The 23791-nt window shown below is 48.3% G+C and overlaps 1 protein-coding gene across 7 annotated transcripts in view; it reads left to right on the top strand.

Moving 5' to 3' along the window:
- Positions 1–23791, top strand: part of OSBPL9 (oxysterol binding protein like 9) — a 1764730-nt gene that overhangs the window by 277993 nt on the left and 1462946 nt on the right. For all 7 annotated transcript variants that reach the window (XM_069642205.1, XM_069642206.1, XM_069642209.1 and 4 more), the window contains one exon: positions 9843–9938. In XM_069642205.1, the coding sequence (XP_069498306.1) occupies positions 9843–9938 (96 nt within the window). The remainder of the gene's footprint in view (positions 1–9842; positions 9939–23791) is intronic.

Here is a 23791-nt window from a genome sequence, read left to right as displayed (position 1 = left end):
ACAGATGGGGATCTTAAAGACAGGGGGGGGTCATAGAGAAATATCTAAATAAATATATAAGGAAAGACAGGCAGCAAGAAGGGGTTTAAAAGCTTTTATTTAATCGGTGCGCCTATGTTATGCTCAACTGGTCTCTGCTGGGATGTTGGGGCACGGTTGCAGCCCTCCCAGGATATAGGACCCCCTGATCTGTTTTCTCCTGCTGCAAATAGGCTGTGGGCTGCTTTGATGAATTGGAACACTGCTCCTGCGTAGATACGAGAGGACGTATGTTTGCTGGCCTGTGAGTGTATTCCCCTCTCAAACTCTTCCTCCCATAGCGTGGTGAGCAGGCTTCATCCCATTAAGGCTCACCTGTAGATTATTAACGGTGAGCTCTCCGTCCTGCTACTTCTGGCGGGGGCGCATGTAGAATGAGGACAGATTTCCTTCACTGGTCCTTTGTACGTGGTATCCAGTCCAGCTGCGACTAATCCACGCCTTTCTGGTAAGTGTCTTTTTGTTCTCTCTTTGTCTTGAAGTATTGATATTGTCTTTCTCAATAATGTCTATCTTTCTCCCAAATAGGTGCGAGTGCGGTCCAGCCGAACAATAGATACCGAGGTGGCTCCAGATGAGAAGCGGAGGATCCCGCGGCGGTCCAGCAGCAGGTAAGTGAGCTTTTAAGGACTAGCGCAAAGTATTTTGCAAGCACAACCTTAAATTGCAGGTTCGTATGTCTAACCTTGCTTTTAGTCCTTTTACAGGGTCCACCTTCGTGGAAGAAGATGTTGTGCTGCGGTGCCCCAAGCCAAAGTCGCGCATGCCGGAGGATGAAGATGTCGTGCGGCGATGCCCAGAGATGAAGTTCTGCGTGCCGGAGCATGAAGAAGTCGTGCCCAGAGCTGAAATACTGCGTTCCGGAAGATGAGGAATGGACGCCAGGCTCAACGATGAAAGCCACACCAGGACTGATTGCACACAAGTGGGAAGTTCTTGAAAGCACTCCTGCCCATAATAAAAGTCTTGCTTATGTTTCTCCATGAGCCTGGCGCCAAAGGCGCCAGGACTGAGTCCAACCGGGCCCCCTGTGAATAAACGTCCCAAAGGGACGTGTGTGAGTCATGGTGCCCCTAGCTCCCTCAACCTGATGGTGCAGCTCCTGTGATCCTGGGCAAGTGGCCATGACAGCCTACTAATGGACTTAACCATCTGTACCACGTTCCACACCATGGGTGACCTATGGAACCTTGGGACTGAGGGACAATGGGCAGGCCTCCACTGCCAGGAACATGGACTGGACTTACCTGACGAGGAGGACAGTTGAAAAGTGACAGTTGAACGAACGGGCACAGGAGGAAAGACGGAAACTAAAGCACAGCCCAGAAAAGACAGAAGGTAGCAGAAAGAAAGGGAAAAGAAGATCAGTGTTGTCTGGGGGGTCGCTGCCTCCTAGGACTCCCAGGACATCCTGCTGAAAGCGCCGAGCCAGGCTGCGTCTGCCAGTTGCAGTCTGGCCTGAAAGTAAACCCCAGGCCGCAGTGCGGCCTGGGTGAAGAGTAACGTGCATGCACAGGGTCACGTGTGCCTGGCTGTCCCCAGCGAGAGCGTGGCCTGTGAGTCAGTGGTTCGCCCCCGGTGGCCTTCCTGGGCAGGCCTGAAGATAGAAAAGTCCCGGGCTGCCTGTGCTGTATGACCTGGGTAATGTAAACGCAGCAGTCCGGCGCCGCATGGCAAAGCGATCGGAAATGGGACACGTACTGACATGGTGGCCATGTGCAGAGTAACCCCACCCGCCCTGTGGCCAGGCAGGGCGGGGTAGGCAGTGAAGATGGAAGAAAACCCTGACAACACAGGTGGGGAGAGAGCGAGACCTCCAGCGCCGCCGGGGTGTCTGCGCAGCATCCGTTCTCCCCGGGGTCAGAAGGGGAGAGCTGAGAAAGCAGAGCTTACCCGGAGCCCCGGTCGCAATCTCTGATGTGGTCGGGCATCAGAGCGATGTGCATTGGCTGGATGCTGACTCCGCCCTGGTGGGCGTGCCTGGGCGGAGTCCACCAAGGGCTTTCTGTGCCTGAGGAAAACCACCACCACAGAGGAACTGTTAATGCTAACGTTGCCAAGATGGGTTTATAAGCCATGATAAACATTTAGGGCTGCCAAAGCCCCCAACCAAACCAAAATCACTACCATGGTGGAAAGTGAAAGGAAGGGCTTCCACAGCCATGCAAGCAACACCGCCAGCACAGAGGAATATTAGGGCTTCAACAGCTCTATAGGGACTCGGGGCTCCTGGCAGTCACCCGCGGCAGAGTAGGGGTTTCATCTGAGGAGAACTGGGGCAACACAGCAGTGATGCTGCAACAAGGTACTGTCTGACGATTACTTCTACCGGACTGACAAGTGAGATTTTATTATGAGTCTTATTAACAGTCTTTATTAAGTTCAGTCTGCAGCTTTCAAGGTTAGTTTAAATAAATACAAATGTGTTTGATGTAGTGTGAGGTTGTGATGGGGGGGATGAGGGGACTGTATACCTGCTCAAGGTTAATCTGAAGTAGGGTTGTGCAAGCAGTATCCTCAACTCCTATCAATGGCGTGTCAACCATAGAATGAGTAAATAGATTGGGGCAAGTATGGATTAAAAGGAAGGGTATATGCTGCCCAGTTTGATATCAAACCTGTAAGGGCACCACAACTCACCCTCCGGTGTACTGTGCCTTATTTAAGAACTGGAACACAGTATTGTACCCCATCTCCTGATCTAACATCTGTTTTATTTGCAGGTTGTCCAGATTCGCACCAGACCGGAGAAGCTGATCAGTTGTGGTGGGGTGGAGTATTTTTAATACTATGTTCACCTGGGCCAGAAAAAAAAAAAGAAATCGGGGGCTACACATGTCTTCTCTTAACTGGACTACTGTGCCAGCATCCTCTTTGGTCTCCCCAACTATGCTTTGCGTCCTATGGAAAAGATCATTAATTTCGCTGCCAGAGCTCTTTCAACTTAATCACTTCACACCTACTCCCTTGTACCGTCACCAGTCTGGGTGGCTATTGATGAAGAACAGGCCAGATTTAAATTTGTTCTCCTGGTTCACAAATCTATCTACGGTAAGGCATGTGAGAAATCTGAGGCTGTCCCCACATCTAATCCCCTTGGGTTGGTCCTCTTAGGTGGCCAGGGAAAGGCCATTTGCTTTTGGATCCTGGACCTGTGGGTGGAGAATCGTGGGAGGATCACCTGGCTGGATGGTCCTTGGGAATTGGGAATGAGATGTCCTCAGGTGAGACGCTGCACTCCGCATTTCAGGAAGAACCTTCTATCCCAGAGGCAGTTATGGGGTATTGCAATCCCTGTCCCACTGCCCAAGAAAATATCCGGAGATACAACCAAGCTAGAAGCACCAGAAAGAGAATGAAGGAAAAAGGGGTTACAGGCGAGACACACCAACCTAACCCTCCCCCGTACCCTTATGGGCGATTGTACAATAATTCCCCTCCTTTCTCCTCATTCAGCCTACTACAGTACTAGGGCATAGTAGCAACTAGGAGTAGTGAACACTAATAACTCATTCTACCACTCAAGTACTGAGATGAGGAAGAGGCAACCCATCTAGTAACCCCAGTAACCCCTTTCAACACTCTACTACTGGGACGAGGAAGATGCCTGCAGTGTATTGTGAAGGTCAGGCATGTGTTTCTAATTGCAGTCCGGCAATTCTAATTGAAACTCACACCTGCAACCTGTCAAGCGGTTGCAGGTGTACAAGAATGGAGGAAACCAGCAAAACGGAGACCAACAGGGAGGCCTGTGTGGGAGAGTCCATCAGGGAGTCCAGTTTGGGAGGAGGCAGCCGTAGGGGTTCCTGCAGTGCAGCCAGGATGCCTGCAGCTGACCCTAAGAACCTGTGGTGACCAGGAGCAGGCGGGGTGTGAAGAAACTGGAGGTTTGGGAGCCTCCATGGCCGAAGAGCTACAAACGAAGGAGATGAAGAAAGGAAGCTGCCAGTGTCTGCGGAAGCAGAGCAGAGCTGACTCTGTGGATTGAAGAGCCACAGGAGAGCAAGCGGAGCTTACGAGCGAACGAAAGTTAGCGAGCAGAGCTGAACACAGGCAGCTCAGCTGCCGAGAAGGAAAACCAAGGACCAGTGAATGAAGGGAGCAAGTCACTCTGTCAATCTGGAAAAATGAATACCCTTGATTTGAATGATAGACGTAACTTGATGGCCGTGGGCCAACCGTCTTATGCACCGAATTATAGAAATATAAACTGCTATGCTTCACCAACGAGCAGCCATTTTAAATGTAGCAAGAATCGCCATTTTGCTTGTTAACCATTGCTCATTGCTTTCTGTCTAAAACCTGCTTTGCAGCTTGCAATTCTTGCGGATTCTGCTTACTCTGCTCAACTGTTAACATTGTTGTCTGAATATGAAAGGACAAGGTCGCGGGACTGAAGAGTTTGTTGAAACTCCTCATGAGTAGCCCAGAGAGGAATGCCCACGCTCCCTCTATGTAGCCTTGGGAGGGAGCTGCAGGGCATTTAATCACTTCACAGCTGCCAGCCAGTCTCGTACGATGGTAGAATATGTTAGAATAATACAGCTAAAGGCTTGAATTATGCTTTTCTTACGGCCCCCCTTCGCAAAACCCTTTAGAACGTGTCGGCTCCCAGGACACGAATAGTACCTCATAGATGGTAAAGTTTGGAATGTGGCTCTTCCCCCGTGTGCAGCTTGCTTCCAAGAACAGAACCACCTCTGTTCAACAACTAAAAGATGCCTCCGCACTTTCTATTTGCACATTGTTGCTAGAATAGACATCGAAAATGTTATAATCGTCATACTCGTCGGATATGTCCATCGTCATCCCGAGTTCAAAGGAACTTAATAAAGAGGGGTGTTGAACATGACTTTGCTGATTGTATGATATGCATTTTGTATATATGTAACTGATGTACGTAATTCGCTCCCTTGCGTCCCCCGAGGTCTAGGAAACTCACGTCGCGGGGCGTGAGATCAGAATTGGCCAATTGATACTATCTTTTGCTTGCAATAAACCCTAGCATTGGGAATTTGAACCTCGTGTCTGGCGCATCTTTTCGTGTATGGTTATTGCCTTGTTTCCATAGCACGAGGGACCCCTAGGGGCCCCTTTCAACTCGAACCGGGGCGATGCTGTGGGACCGAAAGGAAAGTGCTGAACAAGTGGAACAGAATGAAACTGATGAAACAAACCCAAGGTCCCGGGTTGGGTGAAATAGAAATGGCAAAGCAAATAGTATTAAATACCACACTGAATTAAAGCTTTATGAGCAAAGTTATAAGAAATGATGAATTCATATGAACTTGCAACCATTGTTTTGTGAAAGCCAAGTAAGCGGCAAGAAAGTAAGAATGTACAATTGCGAGAGAGCAACGGCACGGTGGTAAAGAAGTGAAATAACCACTAATTGAACACTTGTAATAACAAAAGCAGAAGAACATGTGTGGTCTGACAACGGCGCCTAGGCCAAGGAACCGTCAACTGTGGAAGCCAAAGACCTTGTTTAAGCAAGCCAAGAACAAATAAGATGAATGATTTGTTATGCTTATCATGAAGGAAAAATAAGTTAATTTTGAACTTGTTTTGAATAGTACGAGACAAAGGCCAAGCAGAGGTTGGCAAGTTGAAGTTTTGAGGAAGGGAACCATGAGACTTGATGAACTTTAATGTCTTGTGGACGGAATCCTCAAGACCCTTTTCTGTGGAACTGTTTCCTTGAACTTGGGCAAGGGAACCCCAAGGATTTGTGGAACTGTTTTCAACCTAAGAAGGGTAATCCAGAGACTTTTGTGGAACTTTCTTGAACTTGGGGAGGGAAAGCTGAAAAGGAAGCTAGGAGCTGGAAGAAGCTCAGAACCTTTGTTCTGTCATGGTTACTTTTGTTATTGACATCCCTGCACATTGTTTAGCTTTTGTTGTGAGGGCAAGGAAAGGTTTTGGACACAGTATTTTTAGTTGAACTTTCAGATGTTCCTTAGTTTGGTTCAGGTAGGGAAATCCCAGCTTAGCATAGGGAAAGTTGGGCCTTCAACCATACTGACATTTGAGTTAATAAATCCTTTTATTTTTAGCTTTGATTCTGTTGTCTATCTCTTGCTTCATGGTGCCTTCACAGGCAGCACTGTATCTATCTTCCTCTATCCAACTCTGTAAGCCTTCTTGTAATCTCTGCTCTGCCTCCTCGACAACCCTTGTGGCTCCTCGACAACCCTTGTGGCTCCTCGCCCTCCCTATGTTTCCTTTCGCTTCCGCTCTTGTTCTCTTCTTGCTCCACTTGCATGGAATTCTCTACCCCTGGACATCTGAGAAGCAGTCCACACGGATTTGTTCAAAACCAAACTAAAAGCCAACCTCCTCGCCTCAGAGTTACCCTCTTAACTGACCTCTCATCTTCCTGCTAGCTAACATTTTTCCCTCGCCTCTAACCCGCCTCTCACTTCCTCTGCCTCCCTTTTAGCACTTCACCAATCATGGTCACATCCTGCGCACAGCTGGCCGTACCACCTACCTGCACTTAAAAATATTCAAAGTTGGATGTCCTTAATCATGTATGTCCACTTATGTATTGTCCCTGGTGACTGTTCTATTTACTCCCCTCCACAACCTTGTCCCTCAAACTCGCCCCATTGTAAGAAGCTCACTGCTTCCCGTCAAATTTGATTTATCTATTGTGCGTTCTTTTGTGATGAAATGATCATTGTTCCTTCTGTATACAAATAAATATAAAGCTTACTTTTTAAACATCACATTAACAACCCTTTCTGCACATGGTTTGTATTGGTATCTGGTTCTCCAACTATATTAATTGGACGCCCTTGTGTCTTTAACGATATAAGACTTTCGTTCCCAAGAGCTCTGGTAACTGTAAGGAAGGGATGGTATCAACAGTAAGACCGACAGACACAGGTGACCGCAGTTCATTGGTGTTTATTGAACTTAGATAAGGGTTTGAAAACGTCTATATATTCCTAAATCTAAAGATGGGAGCAAGCTACGATCATCAATTAATATCACAGTCCTAGTGGTGTCTGTCAAAATAAAAGGGCTTGTAATAATAAACTTATTGCCAATCCTTACCTCCTAAATACAAATAGTGATGGAAACAATATTATGTAAAAGTAAAGTGTTCAAGAAATCATGCGTCAGGATAGTCAAGCTCTAGGCTTCCCTTCTCCACATTTTTAGCACGGGACTAGGCGGCACACTCGAGCTTAGTACTTTCTGGCTTCTCTAGCACGAGGGTGCAGTTCAAAACTTCCACATCATGGCTTTCTGTGCCAAAGTTTCTTTGCCATTCAAAGTCTCTTCTTCCAGAGGGCCTGCTGAAACAAACAAACAAAGTTCCTATTCTTTTGTTTTTCCCATATACACAATTTTCTTAGGTGTTTTAGTATCCACCTCGGATCCCCCCTCCGCCAGGCTCAGATCCATTTTGACATCAAATCTTCAATTAGTTTCTCTCCGCCGGCCTCCGACCAATAGCACACATTTGCTTTAACCCAAAGCTTTTAATTGATCTTCCTCTGCCGGGCTTAGACCAACTTTATATACCTTGCCATAAACTTTCTTTATCAACATCGAAGATCTTCGACTGTGCCCGGGATTTTGCTTGATCTGTTGCAGGACCACTTCGGTTCACAATCCGTTGCCACTCTTTCACTTTTGTTAACTCTCAGCTGGATACCTTACAGAATCCTTCGATTGAGCACCCCTGCAGTGCCAGACCACTCTCTCAAAGGTATCGTATCTTGGTTTCAAAGCCACTCATCTGCTGTTCAACTCCACTCACGTTGGTTATCACATGCGTTTCAAACAACGTTCGTTTCAGAGCTCGCCATACAATGTTGCTGCTTGCAACCTTGGCTTCAACACAGACCATTCCTGTATTGGTCTTCCCCAACTCACCGGCTTTGTTGATTTCACTGACACTGCTTTGTTGTTGGAGCCAAGGACAGTACCACAGCAGCTGGCGATTATCACTGCCTTAATTATCAACGCGGAAGAGCCCCGGGTATCTCTGACACACAATACAGGAATCTTCAGCTGGGTTTCCTGGTCTTAAGTTTTCTATTTTTGAGGTTTCATGAAAGAAACGGTTCCTTACCGAAAAAGGTCAAGGGAACTTTCCTCCTTGCAATCCCCTTCTGTCTTACCGTCTTTCTCCTCTTGTTAAACTGCCATCTTGGAACTGCTGTTTCCTCGTGTGCTTTGCCTCGCTCGGAGTGTGCTCTCGTTCTCCGACTTTTATCTTTGTGGGGAAGTGTAATGGATGTTCAGTGTGTGCGATGTCAGTAATTGCCTGACCTCGACTGACCATTGTATTGGGACACGTCGGGTATACTGCTCAGGTGTTTTCTCTCATAGCGGGCTGTCCGTGAGCAAGTGTTTGTGTTGTAAAAAGGGGGGCGCGGTGGGGGTTTGAGTTCCTAAATATCCTACCTGATAGGATGGGATAAAGCTGTTACAAGGAAGGGGATACCAGCATTTGCCATCCGGTGTCCCACTCTGACTCCCCAAAGACCCCTCACCCAGGTGATCTTCCTCCCTGGTCCACCCCCAGGAATTGGATCCAAAAGCGATGGACGTGTCCTGACCACCTGGATGACAGATCCCCAGGGACTAGTGGGTGAGACACCTTCTGGTTTCTCACTTATCCCACTCACTCTCTCTGGGCTGAGTGGGCAGCTCAGACGCTCCTCACGTACTTCTATTTTCTCTCCTCTCGAGCCGTTGACTGGTGGCTCCCGCCTCACTCTGTTGCTTTGGACAGTCTCTCCTTGGCTCTCTGTGGCTCTGCTTAGCTCCAGCTGCCAATAGCAATCAGGAGTTTCACTTCTCCTGGGCCAGTTTCTTCTGGTACCATTCTTATCGGCCTCGGTGCTGCTTTCACAAGGTTCACTTCTCCAGGGCTGGTTTCTTTCTCCTCATCCTACTTGCTGCTTTCACAAAAGTGTTTGACTTTTGCACTCTAGTCGACGGCAGCACAAGCTGCGTTAAACAGCAGCCTCTGCCTCTCCATTTCATTCTGTTCAGCTGTGTGACTTTTAAACTTTGCAGCACTCTTCAACACCTTCCAAAGACTAGAATGGGGCGTCTGCTTATCGCTTCTAGGCATCCTCCTTGTTCCATTCATCTTTCTCATCGGAGTACTAAGAAGGCAGGGTGTAGGTAAACAAGGTTGTGGGTTAAGCAGATTTGGGAATTCTTCATTGCCGTATAGGTATGTGATAAAGGTAAATGGTTGTCACCAAGAAGTGTACCTGAAAAGCTATTGTGATTCATCACTTTCTTGTCTCTCTGGAGTTTGCTCTCAGCCCTGTGGTCCTCCAGCAGATAACGACACCCAAGGTTGGTGTCGCGTAGCTTCTGCTGTTCCCTGGCTAGTTAAGGGAAGCTTCCCTCCAGAGATCCACTGGTGATATCGCTAGAATCGCCACAGTTGGGAGAATTTGTACTCCCCATTTTTATTTTGTGGGAGTATTTAAGTGACCAATACACCGCTCTGTCACAAGCAGCCCTACAGATAAGGGATGTGTGTCGACTGAACAACCAGAATCCTAGAAACCTGCGGATTTTCTTTACATGTTAGAAGTATCCATTAAATGATTGTCAAATTTCAATGTTTACTCTTATGTCTGTGGATTTGAATGACACACTTCTGCATTTCTGTCTGGCAATATTCTAAGTGTATACAATTCAAGAGAGACAATTTATTTATTTCTGACAGTTGTTAATTCGCATGAAGAAGTATTTGTACAGAAATGTGCGCATACATAGCTGATGATGAAGTCATCCATAATATATTTGTTTTTTCACAGGGTATTGATGCAGGGTTTGTTCCCACCATTCAGGATTTTGATAAGAAACTTGCAGAATCTGATGCCTACTTACAGATCCTGATCGATCAGTTGAAGGTATTGTAGGCTACTCTTTATATGTAAAATGTTCAAGGAATGTATTTGATCAAGCTAAAGGCACTCCTGCGGTTGGCAACAAAGTGATATTGATTACAATTTTTCATTCTTCTCCTGCATGGGGTCTGGCATGGATTCACATGCTCATTCCCCGTGGTCAGTATGGGAAGTCTTGGGGAAAAGAAATTTTTTTTTCACTTTCACTAAAAACTGCATTTCTCCTCTAAACCAATCCCTGTCCTCTGGGTCATACTGCCCCTATCCAAAAACAGTCCTCTCCCTAAGCTCCTCCTCTGGCAGTCCTCTTCAGATTTTTACCGCACACTTCAGTGTGAGGAGTCCTCGACTTTTTCGTGTTTTCAACGGAAAAAGTTATTTTTTTGTTTCAAAGAAGCCTGTGTGCTCTTTTTTCTTCATCTGCTGACAGCGGTTCTCCAGGCATGAGCACTTTCATTGGGCTATCTGCTGAGGCAGTGGAGGTGTCTGTTTCACTCTCTTGTGAATGGTGGCACTACTTGTTTTGCAATTGTTCTTACTGCTGTGCGAGTTGTCGGAGTGTATGACATAGCAAATACCCCAACGTGGGAACACTTCTCTCACCACGAATTTTGCTGCACGCTTCGCGTCTGGGTGTGCGCAGGGCTTTGCTTCCACCCAGCGCGAAAATGGACAGACCACCACTATCAAGTATCTTGCTCCATTGCACCTTTCTCCCATGTCTGCATATTGAATGTGTAGTTCACTGGAAGGTCCGATGGGGAGGGGCAATGTCCCTCGCATTGTTCTAATAGTAATTCCAGAAATAAATGTTTGGCAGGTGATGCATTCATTGGCCATTTTGGTAATGTATTCTTGAAGGTTTGGAACAAACCAATCTTCCTGTATGTCTGTAGCTATGTGCTGCTTTGAGGTGTGGCCGGGAAAGTGTAGTTGTTGGAATGCTATTTGCAAGAGCTCTACAGGCATCACTACTTTCAAATGGATTGTGTCCTCCAACGTATTCCACATCTTTGACATGTAATGTCCACAGCTGTGCACTTTGGAAACTTTTTCAGCAGAGGGCGTCCTGCGTTGATTACGTCGGGTCGATGTCCCTCAAAGGCCTCCGTCGAGGACGACGTCACCGGATGTTGTAAATAGGACGCACGGTGCCCGCAGCCTCAGTTACGTTTTTTTCCACGAACTTGGCTTCAAGACCTGCCGGGGACTGCAAGTCGAAAATGTCGGTCACCGACCCGCATCGCATTTGTTTGTGGTGCTTGGGCGAGTCGCATGACACCAACGACAGTTAGAAATGCCAGTCGCTGACTGTCGAGGCCTTGCGGGAGCAGAAGGGGAAGCTCCAGGTAGGTACGGGTTCTAGCCCAGTAAGTCTAGAAAATCCAAGTCCAAAGGGGTGTCCACCGACGACTCACGGGGCGAATCTCCGCATCAGGTGGAGGCCCGGGGTTCTCGGTCCCGGAGTGGCGCCGACCATTCTTCTTCTTCGTCGCGGCATTTGCGGAAGTGCCGTCACTGGTTGCCTTCCCCATCCTCGTCGGAGGAGGGAGCAGCAAGGAAAGTGGCATGCCTGACGAAGTCCTCGACTCCAGAGGTATGGGCTGCCTTTAAGGTGCAAATGTTAGCGATTTTTCAATCGCAGTGCACGGGTCCGGTCGCGCCTTCTAACGAAGCCGGCCAGGATCGATCTCGTACCGTGGCTCGCACGCCTTCGGGCTCGGGTCCACGACGTGACTCGTATAGGGAACCTTCAAGGTCCCCTTTCGGACAAGGCTTCGGAGAGTCGAAAGAGATGTGCTTCTAGGTCTCGGTCCTCGTCCCCAGTGAGACCGTTGCAACCTCCTAACGGCTCGATGCCGGTGTGAACTCGGTCGGCGCTGTGTCCGTCTGACTCGAACGTCGACCCTTTTCCATCTCATCATCCCACGGCGCCGTCAGCACCAGTGTCGATGTCGAAGCCTTCGGCGTTCACGATGTCAAGGTTGTCGACGCTCTCGGCATCAAATCCTTTGGCGCCTTTGGGTATTTTTGCCCGAAATTTCCCTTTGAAGTACCCCGATGTGGTGGATCCTCCTAGGAAGGCTACGGCGAAGTCTGAGGCCAGTTCTGGACTCCAGGACCTCTTCTGTCACCAGGCCTGGGTTTCATTTCCCTCTGGCTTACATATATGAAGAGGAAGAAAGGTCTGAGTTTGAGGACCCTGGTGAACTTGATGAAGCTCCACTTTTTTCTGGAGACAGTCAGTTGGAGGAGTTGAGGTAGACCCTCCATGATGCCAGTGGGTTGGACACATCTCCGAAGGTGGAATTTGGCAGGCCTGAGCCTGGGGCTCATACAGTCTTCATACAGGAGGCTCATGGCTAGGCTCTGAGTATCTGGGCTGGTCCAGTCCTCCTGAAGACTTTGTGCAGGATGATCTAACGGACATCTTAGATCAAGGTCCGTCTTCTGACTCGGTTTTACCATTTCATCTCACCTTACAGAAAAGGGTGGCAGCTGCGTGGCAGTCCTTGGAATCACTTCCGGCTATTAATAAATCTTTGACAAAGAAGTACCGCCCTTCCGTTAGCGACCCCAGCTATTTATCTACTCATCTCACTCCCGAGAGTTTGGTGGTTCAGGCGGCTTCAGCCACCTCGAGGCAGGTGGTGTACCCTACCATCCCTCCAGATAGGGACGACAAGCGCTTCGACAGTTGGGCCCGGAAGGTATTTTCTGCTGGGAGCCTGGCCTTGAAATCGGCCAACTCCACTTGTGCCTTGGCAAGGTTCTCACACACTCTGTGGAACTGTTTCTTTAGCGACTGAGCATATTCCCGAGGGGGAAGAATGGGATGGGTTCCTTGCACTCATGCTAGACAGCAAGGATGCCATGTGGGAATCCCTTCAGTCGGGTTTGGATACGGCCGACAGTGTTAGCCGATCCATGGCTGCGAGCACTGTTATACGCAGATTTGTGTGGTTGCGGAAGTCGGGTTTTGATCCGGATGTGCAGGCCCGTCTTCTGAACATGCCCTTTCATGGCGCACCTTTGTTCGGCAGCAAGGTTGACGAGAGTCTTGAGAGGTTGCAGACCTCAAAAGCTGCGGCTAAATCTTTAAGCGCAGCTGTGCGTCAACCTCCGCCTTTTCGTCCTAGGGGACAGCAATGGAGGGGAGTTTCTTTTCGGTACTACTCCTCCTTTGGTAGACGAGAGGGGCCGCCAGTCAAAGAGGCCAGCAAAAAAGTACCCATGGTGGTCTGAGAAATCGTGGTGCCAAAGCCGCGCAGGCAGCTGCCTCTTTGCCTTCAGGCACTGCCGCAGCCGCTTCCAAACTGTCATGAGGCCATGTCCCATGGTTCGCTGGCTGGGGGCAAACTATCTCAGCATCTCGAAGAATGGCGAGCCATTACTTCAGATGCGTGAGTTCTGGATACCATAGGCCGCGGCTACTGCCTTCCCTTGCTTCAGCGGCCTCACGACAATCCACCGGGAAACTCTCTTTGAAGCTTCCAGATTCGCTCCTTGCGCAGGAAATCCTAACCCTGCTGGAGAAAGGCACTATAGAACTGGTGCCTGTAGCGGAGAGGAACAAGGGATGGTATTCCCCTAATTTTTTGATTCCGAAGAAAGACTGGGGATTGAGACCCATCATGGACTTGCGTTGGTTGAACAAACTTCTCAGGAAGGACAAGTTCAAGATGGTTACTCTTTCTCAAGTCCTCCAGGCCCTTTAACTTCAGGATTGGTTGGTGTCTCTGGACCTACAGGATTCTTACTTTCATGTGCCGATTCATCCCAAGCACAGAAAGTACCTGAGGTTTGCGGCTGGCGACTCTCACTTTCAGTTTTTGGTCCTGCCATTCGGATTGACCTCCGTCTGAGGGTCCTTCACCAAGCTAATGGTGGTGGTGGCAGCGTACCTCAGGCGAGGGGATTGGGGGGGGGGAGATTCACGTCTACCCCTACCTGGGCGACTGGCTGATCCAGGCGTGCTCTCCTGAGCATGCATTGGATCACCTCAGTGTCACCTGCCGTACCCTCCACAGGCTGGGCTTCTCGCTGAATTTCAAGAAGTCGCATCCACCACCTTCCCAACAGCTCCAGTACATCGGGTTGTGTTCGATACGTCCTTGGGGAAGTGCTCGCCTCCCAAGATGAGGGCTCTTCACATTGTGCAGATGGTAGACAAGTTTCAACATGCCCAGAGTCTCCCGGCTTTCGAATTCTTAAGATTGCTCGGCCTCATGGCATCCTGCATTTTTCTGGTGCCAGAGGCCAGGCTGCGGATGAGATCCCTGCAATGGGTTCTCAAGATGCAGTGGTCACAGTTCTCAGGCAAGATGTCAGATCCCGTTCAGATTCCATTCTCGGTCTCCCAGGATCTTCTGTGGTGGGCCAACGAAGGGAACCTGATGAGGGGGGAACTGTTTTGGCATCCATTGCCGGAGGTGACTAGTGACGGATGCTTCCCTCACTGAATGGGGCGCTCATGCCAACGATTTGACAGCCAACAGTCGGTCTCCGTCGGAGTCCAAACTCCACACCAATCTGTTAGAGCTGAGGGTCATCAGGCTAGCCCTGAAGGATTTTCTGCCATCTGTACGGGGGAAGAGTGTCCCGATCATGACGTACAACACAGGGGCCATGCATTACCTCAATAAAAAAGGTGGGGTAGGGTCACTTCCGTTGTGCAGAGAGGCAATGAGCAGGCAGAGCACGATCTCTCACGAGATCAGGAGATCTTCATGCTTTGGGGTACCCCGCAAGTGGATCTCTTCGCCACCAGTGTCAACCGGAAGTACGAGAGATTCTGCTCAAGGGAATTTCCTCCAAGAGGAGCCTTAGGAGACGCGTTTGTGGTGCACTCCTACTGCTGTACGCGTTTCCTCCAGTCCCCGACATTCCTCAAGTGTTGAGGAGGTTACAGAGGTTCGGTTCCTCACATGATCCTCATTGCTCGGACTGGGCCAGAAGAGCATGGTACCTGGACCTTCTAGTAATGTCAATCTGCCCTCCAGGCCGTCTTCCCTACCAAGAGAATCTGCTCTTGCGTGAAAGGAGGGAGTAGGCGTGGGGTGGGAGGTAGGGGGGTTATCAGGTTCTCCATCCAGAGGTGAGGACTCTCAACCTTCACGCTTGGTATCTGAAAGATTGAGTTATAAGGATTGGGACCTCCCGGATGACTTGATGGAGGTTTTGCTTTCAGCCAGGCGGCCGTTGGCGTAAGTTCTGCAACTGGTGCAGAGGTCACAATGTTGATCCTTTTCAGTGCTCCATTCCTATGATTTTCTTTCTTACTTTCTTTGGCCCACAGGGGCCTTCAAGTTGGTACCATTAAGGGTTACCTGGCGGCTCTGTCTATCTTTAATCGCTCATCTGAAGAATGTTCTTACTTTAAGATTCCTTTGATTTCTCAGTTTCTTAAAGGACTGACAAATGTATTCCCACCGTCCTCTTTCCAGGTGCCAGTTCGGGATTTGAATTTGGTTTCTCATGGGTGCTCCGTTTGAACCTTTGCATTCTTGTCCTTTGAGATTACTGTCCTTCAAGACTGTGTACTTGGTTGCGGTTTGCAGGCACTTTCATCTAAGCCACCCTTTACTGTGTTTCACAAGGACAGGGTTGTACTGCGGGTACATCCCTCTTTTCTACCTAAGGTAGTATCTGAATATCATTTGAGTCAAAAGGTGGTTCTTCCATCTTTCTACCCTCCTCCTCATCCTGGTAAGGAAGAAGAGCGACTCCATCGTTTGGATCCTAGGAGAGCTCTGAGCTTTTACATTTCTAGGATGTCCAGGGTCAGAGTGGACGATCAACTCTTTGTAGGATATGCTGGACACCGATTGGGCCAGACTGTTACCAAACAGACCTTTTCCAGGTGGATTATCCTCACCATTATGGAGTTTTACCAATTGGTGGGTAAGGACCCTCCTCATGGGTTGCAAGCTCATTCCACTAGGGGTGTGGCTACTTCCACAGCCCTTCAGCGGGGGGTTCCTATTTCCTATTAGGAATATTTGTGATGCAGCCACATGGGCTTCAATCCACACCTTTGTTGAACATTACTCCCTGGATACAATCCATGGTCAGGATATGGCCTTTGGAAAGGCGGTTCTTTTATCCGCAATCTGATTGGGTACTCTAAATTCTTTTCCCTCCTCCATTTACTGGTACTGCTTTGGGAGGCTGTCAAAGGTGTGGAATAAGTTGGAGGACACAATCCATTCGAAGAACAATTTACTTAACAACTGGTAACGTTTTTTCGACTGGATGTTCTTCCAACGTATTCCACATCGCCTTCCCAGCCTGCCCCTCTGGAGAATTTCCTATGCAATTGCAGCTTACGTTTCCGCAAGGCTATGTGCAGTCAAGCAGGCATGAGACTGGTGCCACTCGTTCGGAGGGACAAAACTTAAACTGAGGCTGCGGGCGCCATGCATCCTATTTATAACATCCGGTGACGTCGTCCTCGACAGAGGCCTTCGAGGGACATCGACCCGAAGTCATTGACGCAGGACGCCCTCTTGTGAAAAAGTTTCCGAAGTGCACAGCTATGGACATTACATGTCAAAGATGTGGAATACGTCGGAGGAACATCCAGTTGAAAGAACGTTACCAGTTGGTAAGTAACTAACTTGTTCTTCCATGTCGTATCCTGCCTCTGCAGAAGATTTATGGGTGACTGTGTGCATCCCCGTTTTGCCCATAGTTCTTGTTCTACAAGTGCCGCTTTCTTTTGGAGCTCTATTGTTTGTGCTATTGGAAGTGCATTATATCCCTCTCCTTTGGGCTCTTCTACTGTATCTTTTAGCACACATCCTGTGGTTGATTGTTTCTGAAGGTAGGCTGCTTGCTTTGCAAGACTGGACATGCAAGTGCTCTCTGTTGGCTGTCCTAATCTGGGTGGGTGTTCGTGCCGGGGCAAGAGAAAATGTTTTCGCTCAGTACACATGTTCCCTGGTAAGGCGCTGGTGCTCCATTGGCAGGGGTGACAAATGGGTTTGCGTGCGTGTGCGTTACTTAGTTCTGATGGGTAGGGCGTGACTGCATGCATTGTGGGGGTGTCTAAGTGTATTGTACCCTGGTATTTGCCTGCTGTCAGGCTGCCCATCTTGTTAATAGTTTCCTATTGGTAGGCCGTATGGGCTTCCCGGTTGTAGTTGTCCGTACTGGGGTTCGTTGCTGTATCTCTGATTATTTTGGTAATTGGCCACAGGTCGGACACGACATTCCCTTGCAAAATGGCCCCACCTCCCGCACAACCAGCACGGTCCGGGTCCACTCCCCCTCCACCGCCCTGGTCCTTGTCCTCCATATAACCTTCCTCCTCCACGTTGCCCTCGTTAACCACCTCTCCCTCTTGTGGGTCTTCCTTGTCATTGAGGTCCAATGTAACGTTCCTCTCCACCCCATTGCTCTTGGCCATTGTCTGCCCTTGTAGCTGACATCCTGGCCTGTAGGGCTAGTGGCCCCTCCTTCTCCTTGCCCGTCTGGGGGCGGTACTGCAGTTAGTGCCGCAACCTTCACTAACTTGCTCTGCACAAGCTTTGCCACGTTTGCTGATCTCCTCTGTGCTATTTCTTTTTTCCTTTCTTTGATCCTCTTGCAATGGTGTACTATGATGCTTTGTATTTCTGGGCATCCCTTGGCTTCTATTCCAGCTATTTTATCAAGGGCCTTCTGTACCTCCTTCATGGGGCCTTGCTTAATGATATAGATTAGGGAGGTAGACTGGTCCCAGGCCGTGCCTGTCTCCGCCCGCCACATCTCCTGCACCCGAAGAATGAACTGCTCAGCATCTTCCTCGTCCCCCATAGTGCTTTGCATTACAGAGTGTGAATCTCGGGTGTCAGGAAAGGTCCTCCTTAGTGTATCCCATACCATACTTGTGCTCTTACGTTATTAAAGGACGCTCCATCATGCATGTCGTTACCCATGGTCACTCCCGGGAACCCACCCTGCCTTCACCCATACTAGTGTGCTTGATCTCCTACTACTGATATCAAAAGGCTTTTAATATCTCTGATGGCTAGTGGGACCCCTGCTGTGTTCTTTTTGAATGCATAGATCAATTTCCCTGAACCCCCTGAGAGTGGTGGGAGTGCCTTGAGAAGATTATTCTTATCAGTCAGTGCCCAAGGCACATAATGGGGTCGCCCGCTTCTTTGTGGGTGAGGGGCATCTGCAGTTTTGACCTCACCTTCCCCTTACTTACCTTTACTCCTTTCTTTTTTGCCAATGCTATTCTCCCTAACCTGTTTCGGGCCTTCCCTCCCATCTTCTACTTCTGTTACCTGTGCCCACTGAATCTACTGTATCTCTCATACCTCCCCTTGCACTAATTCTGTTACCACACATCTGCCGTCCATTGCTTTGGGGGATTCACCCTAACCTCATTCATGTTTCCCCCTTCCTCTAAACAAACGCACTGCATTTGCTTGTTCCATCATCTATGCATGTTCCTGTGTTGCATTCACTGTTTTTTTTTTTTAACTGTTTAAACCCACCTTGATTGCCTACTTTTGCATACTTGTGCCCTGTACACCTGCTCTGACCCTTCCACCCTCCTCTACTTCCTACTCTCACTTGCTTGCATCTCCCCCCTCCTCTTGGGACTTAAACTCTTCCTCGAGTTCTTTCCTCCTTGCACTTACTCCTATCATCTGTTCTTGACCGATGATATCAGCTTGTCTGTCCCCCCCCTCCTACCCTTTGTACTCCTTCCCCCCCCCCCTGCTTCTAAATTTACCTGATGAATTTGCCTCAGCAGTTGTCTCGTTCCTCCTCACCGCCTCTATCCCTGCCCCCCCCCAACCCTCCTCCTCTTGTATTCCTCCTGCACTGCGTAAATTGTCGTCAGACATAGTAATGTTACTGCTTGCTTTGTTCTCCTTCTCCATTCCCTCATACCCTACGTGTTTTTTGGCACTTGCACTATCAGAAATGTCGTCAGGCCTATTATGGTAGTTATTTTTCCACATTCTATATTGCTCAAGGACTTTACTGAATGTACTGTATTTCCCATGTTCCCTCCCTCCTTGAAGCGCTTTGAAACACTTCTGTGTATAGGCGCTATATAAATAAACAATCATATCATATCCCCTTCCTCGGACAAATCTAAGTCACTCCAACATTCATCTTGCCTCTCTGAAGCTACTGTATCATATCCCACGCTTTCTACCTCACCTTCTCGTTCCACCCGGACGGTTTTAATTGGGGCGCTGTCTATTCGGAAAAGGAAATCCCTAGATTTCCATTAATCTTCTGGCAATACGGACGAGCTCTATAATGGGGGTTGTGATGGCGGTGGCCCTCCCTCCTGGTAGTGGCAGTGTTTTGCAAAACGTTCGCAATCGGGCCAATTCTACCTGGGTGGATGTCGGTGCTATTTCTAAATCTCGAGTGGTTGGCACTATGGGGGCAGGAGTTGTTTGCCAAAGAAAATATACCCACTACTTACAAGACCTGCAGAAGGGTACGCTGACCCAGTATACGTGCCAGGGGCATGTGCGCCAATCACACCAGTTACTATAATGCCAAAACTGAAGCAGCTAGAATTTAGCAAAATATTGTTTTCTCATTTCTTTTTCCATTTTATGATAGAAGTTATTGCTGAAATCTAATAAAAACCAACTTCCAAACAAAACTGGGACCTTCTAATCAGACCACGTTTCCCAAGAATCTCTGAAAAGCTTGCAGTTCCCAATTCTGAACACATGTCCTTGCCTCTCCAATCGGCTGCAGCTTACTTCTATACAAACCCAGGACTACTTTGCCAGTCCTCTTTCATAGCTGCGTTCATAGAAATCCCATTCGGAAAAACCCAAGAACTGAAATTACAAATCCATAAACCTCTCCTCAACTCTAGCTCTGTTAGGATGACTTTACCTCCAACCCTGCAGAAGATAAAGAGAACAGTTAGGGTGAGAAAGAACCAGAGGCTATTCAGCATACACGTCTACATCAAGATAGCTCAAAATCCCTGAGAATAAACCACTATGAGCTGACAACTGCGAGAAACACTGTCATACAAGCGAGATCGAAAATGCGATGCAGCAATGTGACAGACATATTATTAAGACGTCTCGCCAAAGGGTGGGAATAATACTTGCTTTCATGTCTTTAATAGAATCAAGTATACCCTCCAAGTTATTATGGACAATCTATGCCAAGAATGTAGGCAAGTAGTATGATTATTTTTCAAGCTTACCACCAATGAAGCTGGCTGTTCTATGGGTTTAAGATAAAAAAATCTCTAATGACCGATGCGCTGGAACAATCACCCATCTTCATGATGTCCTCCATGTGTATACTTACATGGAAAACTTTAGAAGCCATGTCTCCTGAGTGTGCACCAAAACCAGACACGTCTACTCCTGCTTGTGCTAGCATCCATCTAACCCATCGTGCAAGATTTTGGGATGGGATTGCCTTATGGGGTTTTCTGATCACGATCTGCGCTGTCCTCTGGGACCTGACCTGAGTGCCTCTGTTGCTGCTTCATATTCCTTGAGACATCATACAACACATGAATCTGGGCGTTTGCGAAAAGCTGAGTAAAAAAACCTACTCATGAATATTGCCTTTGGTAACCTTAGTGATATGAAACAACACTATGTCAGCGCATTAGCTCTTCCTGCGAGATCCAAAGCCCTAACATATGAGGCCCTTATATAGGACAGTAGGTGCCAAAAGTGTTGAAAGCACCTTATGAGAGAGGCTGGCATTTTGAGGTCAATACAGAAACATATTTAAGACCAGGTAGACGTCCCACAAGACAGCGTTACGAGCTGGGGGCGGGTTTGAGAGCCTTAATCCTTTCAGCAGTCGGCAGACTAAAGGGTGTTTCCTGATTAGAAGGCTGTCCACTAATTATTGCCCTGCTGATATTGCTGAATGATGGAATGAATCATTCCATAGGCTAATCCGAGCTCCAACTGCTCCACTGTGAAATTCAGGGCTGCTGCTAAAGAGACTGAAACTGGATTTCGAAGGGATTGTGTCCTCCGACGTATTCCTTATCTTGATAGATCACTTCCAGCTTGCTGGCCTCGGAAATGTTTTTCAGTAGAGGGCGCTGCATGTCGACGTCTCTCGAGTCGGTGTCCCTCGACAGCCTCCGTATCAGCGCCGACGTCATCCTGTGTATAAATACTCGTGCAGCGTCCGTTGCTCAGTTCCGTTTTTCCGCGCTTCGTGGGCCATGGAATCGTGTTGCTCAGTTCGTTAGTCAAAGTATATTATTTATTCCTCGAGTATATCTTACTCGTTTCGATGGCTTCCTCATCTGAACCGTCGACACCACGGTCCGGCTTCAAAAAGTGTCGAGATTGTGGAAAGAAAATGTCGTTGATGGATCCTCACGGGATCTGTTTGTGGTGCCTGGGATCGGGGCACCATTGTTCAGAATGCAAGGACTGCTTGTCCATGACGGCGAAAGCCTTGAAGGAGCGTAAGGGGAAGCTCGAAAGAGGTAACTCTTAAAACTTCTACTCCTTCGAAAGTTTCCTCGGCAGAGTCGAGACATTCGTCTCCTCGCTGTCACAGTAAACATTCTCGTTTGAGGTCTCGAAGCAGTTCCCATCACTCTTCGAGATCCAAACATTCGAAAAAGAGGCGTCGAAGATCTCCCTCTTCTTCGTCGTCTTCTGTTTCCCCTGAAAGGGTCACCTGCCCCACAAAACATAGCTCTCCAGCCAAGTGGGAGGAATTCCATAAAAAGATGCTAAGCATCTTCGAGAAAGCGGCCTCGACCCCCTTGGAGACGGCTTAAGGTGATACCCTAGGTGAAAGACCCGAAAAGTCGAAACGCTGCGAGTCGTTGAACCCGGCGAAAGAAACTACTCGAGAGCGTCCCAAACCCTAGAGAAAAGGCAGTAAAACTGCCTCATCGACGTCTGAGTCGAAGGCCCCTTCGACTCATAAATCTGTGTCATTGACGCCATTATCGAAGGGCCCATAGACGCATAGATCGGTCGAATCAACGCCGTCCTTGACGCCGATAAAGGAGAAACCTACGACTGTCACTACCTCGCAGTCAATATTCTTACCGAGGGCTCCTGTTATGACCTCGAGAATGTCATCGATGACCTCGACGATTCCGAGTAGGATTCCGATCCTATCGAGTTCTTCGAGGTCGCTTCATACCTTTTCGACGCCCTTTTCGGTTTCTTCGAAGCGTTTGACTTCCGTGTCGACGACGTCAACGTTTTCTCAACCGGTTACCACAAGCTTAGCCCCTTCTGCTTTAGAAATGGGTTTTAAGCCTTTTCCAAGGTCAGATTATTTCAATGCCTTGTCTTCCATTTATGAAGAAGGTGAGGATTCTGATCAGGAAAGACCTTTTGGGTTGCAGAGAACTACAACACCTGTACCAGAGGAATTTATCTCTGAAGAAAATAGGTTGAAGGACCTGCAAGATTCCTTGCATGATGCAAGTGGGTTGGATACTTCCCCAGAAGTAGAATTTGCCAACCAGACCCAGGGGAACATGCTGAGACCCCTTATAGAACTTTAATGGTCAGAATAATAGAATTCATGGGTTGGTCTACACCTTTACCTACTTTTCAACAAGATGATGTTACAGACATCTTGACTAAAGGCCCACAGGAAGATCCTGTGGTTCCATTCCATACTGTATTGCAGAGGAAAATATCGACCAACTGGGAAACTCCTGAGGTTATCCCGGCAGTTAACAAGAAACTATCTGCCAAATATAGGGTATCTGCTTCTGACCCTGAATATTTGTCAAAACATCCAACTCCAGAGAGTCTAGTTGTTCAAGCAGCAACTTCATCGAACAGTAGATTTGCATACCCTACTGTTCCACAAGACAGGGATGATCAGAGATTTGATGCTATGTCAAAAAAGGTCTTTTCTGCGTGTAGCATGACACTTAAATCCATTAATGCTACTTGTACGCTCGCAAAATTCAGCCATACACTTTGAGAGTGTGCTTCATTAGCGGCTGACTGCCTACCGGAAGGAGAAGAAAGGGAAACTTCTCTGAACATCATTAAAGATGGTAAAGACGCAATGTGCGAATCCCTTCAAACTGGCATTGATTCTGCTGACAGTTTCAGTAGGGCTATGGCGGCAAGTACTACAATTTGCAGATTGGCATGGTTGCGAAAGTCTGGTTTTGCTCCAGATGTACAGGCCAGGCTTTTGAATATGCCCTTTGACGGCTCTTCTTTATTTGGTAAAAAGGCTGATGACAGTCTAGAGAAGTTACAAACATCTAAGGCAGCAGCAAAATCCCTTGGAGCTGCAATCTGTCAAACTCCCTATCGCCTCTCAGGAACCTCTTGTAGAGGTAGGTCCATTCGTTTCTATTCCGCATTCGGAAGAGGCAGGGGACAGCCGGCTCAAAGAGGCCAAAATAAATTTACCCGAGGTGGACGGGTTAAGTACAAAAGCCACAGCAGCAGGTGCCTCTTTACCCTCGGCATCTGCATCAGCCGCTTCTAAACCGCTCTGAGGACTCTCCTCACAAAACACCAGTAGGGAGCAGGTTAACTCAACATCTGACGGAATGGCAGGCTATTGCGTCAGATGTTTGGGCATTGGAGACAGTTGCCCAAGGTTACTGCCTGCCTTTTCTACGCACCCCTCGGTCATCCACCGGGGAACAACTCTTTGAAGTTTCCAGACCCGCTCCTTTTGCAGGAGATTCTAGACCTGCTGGAGAAAGGTGCCATAGAACCGGTACCTGTAGCGGAGAGTAACAAGGGTTGGTATTCCCCCTACTACTTGATACCGAAGAAGGACTGAGGACTTAAGAGAATTGCACAAATTCCTCAGGAAGGACAAGTTCAAAATGGTAACTCTCTCTCAGATCCTTCAGGCCCTCCAGCTTCAGGACTGGCTGG

Source organism: Ambystoma mexicanum, chromosome 1q (genome assembly GCF_040938575.1).
Source record: "Ambystoma mexicanum isolate Mex_15411 chromosome 1q, UKY_AmexF1_1, whole genome shotgun sequence".
Taxonomy (NCBI): Eukaryota; Metazoa; Chordata; class Amphibia; order Caudata; family Ambystomatidae; genus Ambystoma; species Ambystoma mexicanum.
Note: the sequence above shows the minus strand (reverse complement) of the source record. Positions and strands in the feature narration are given on the sequence as shown.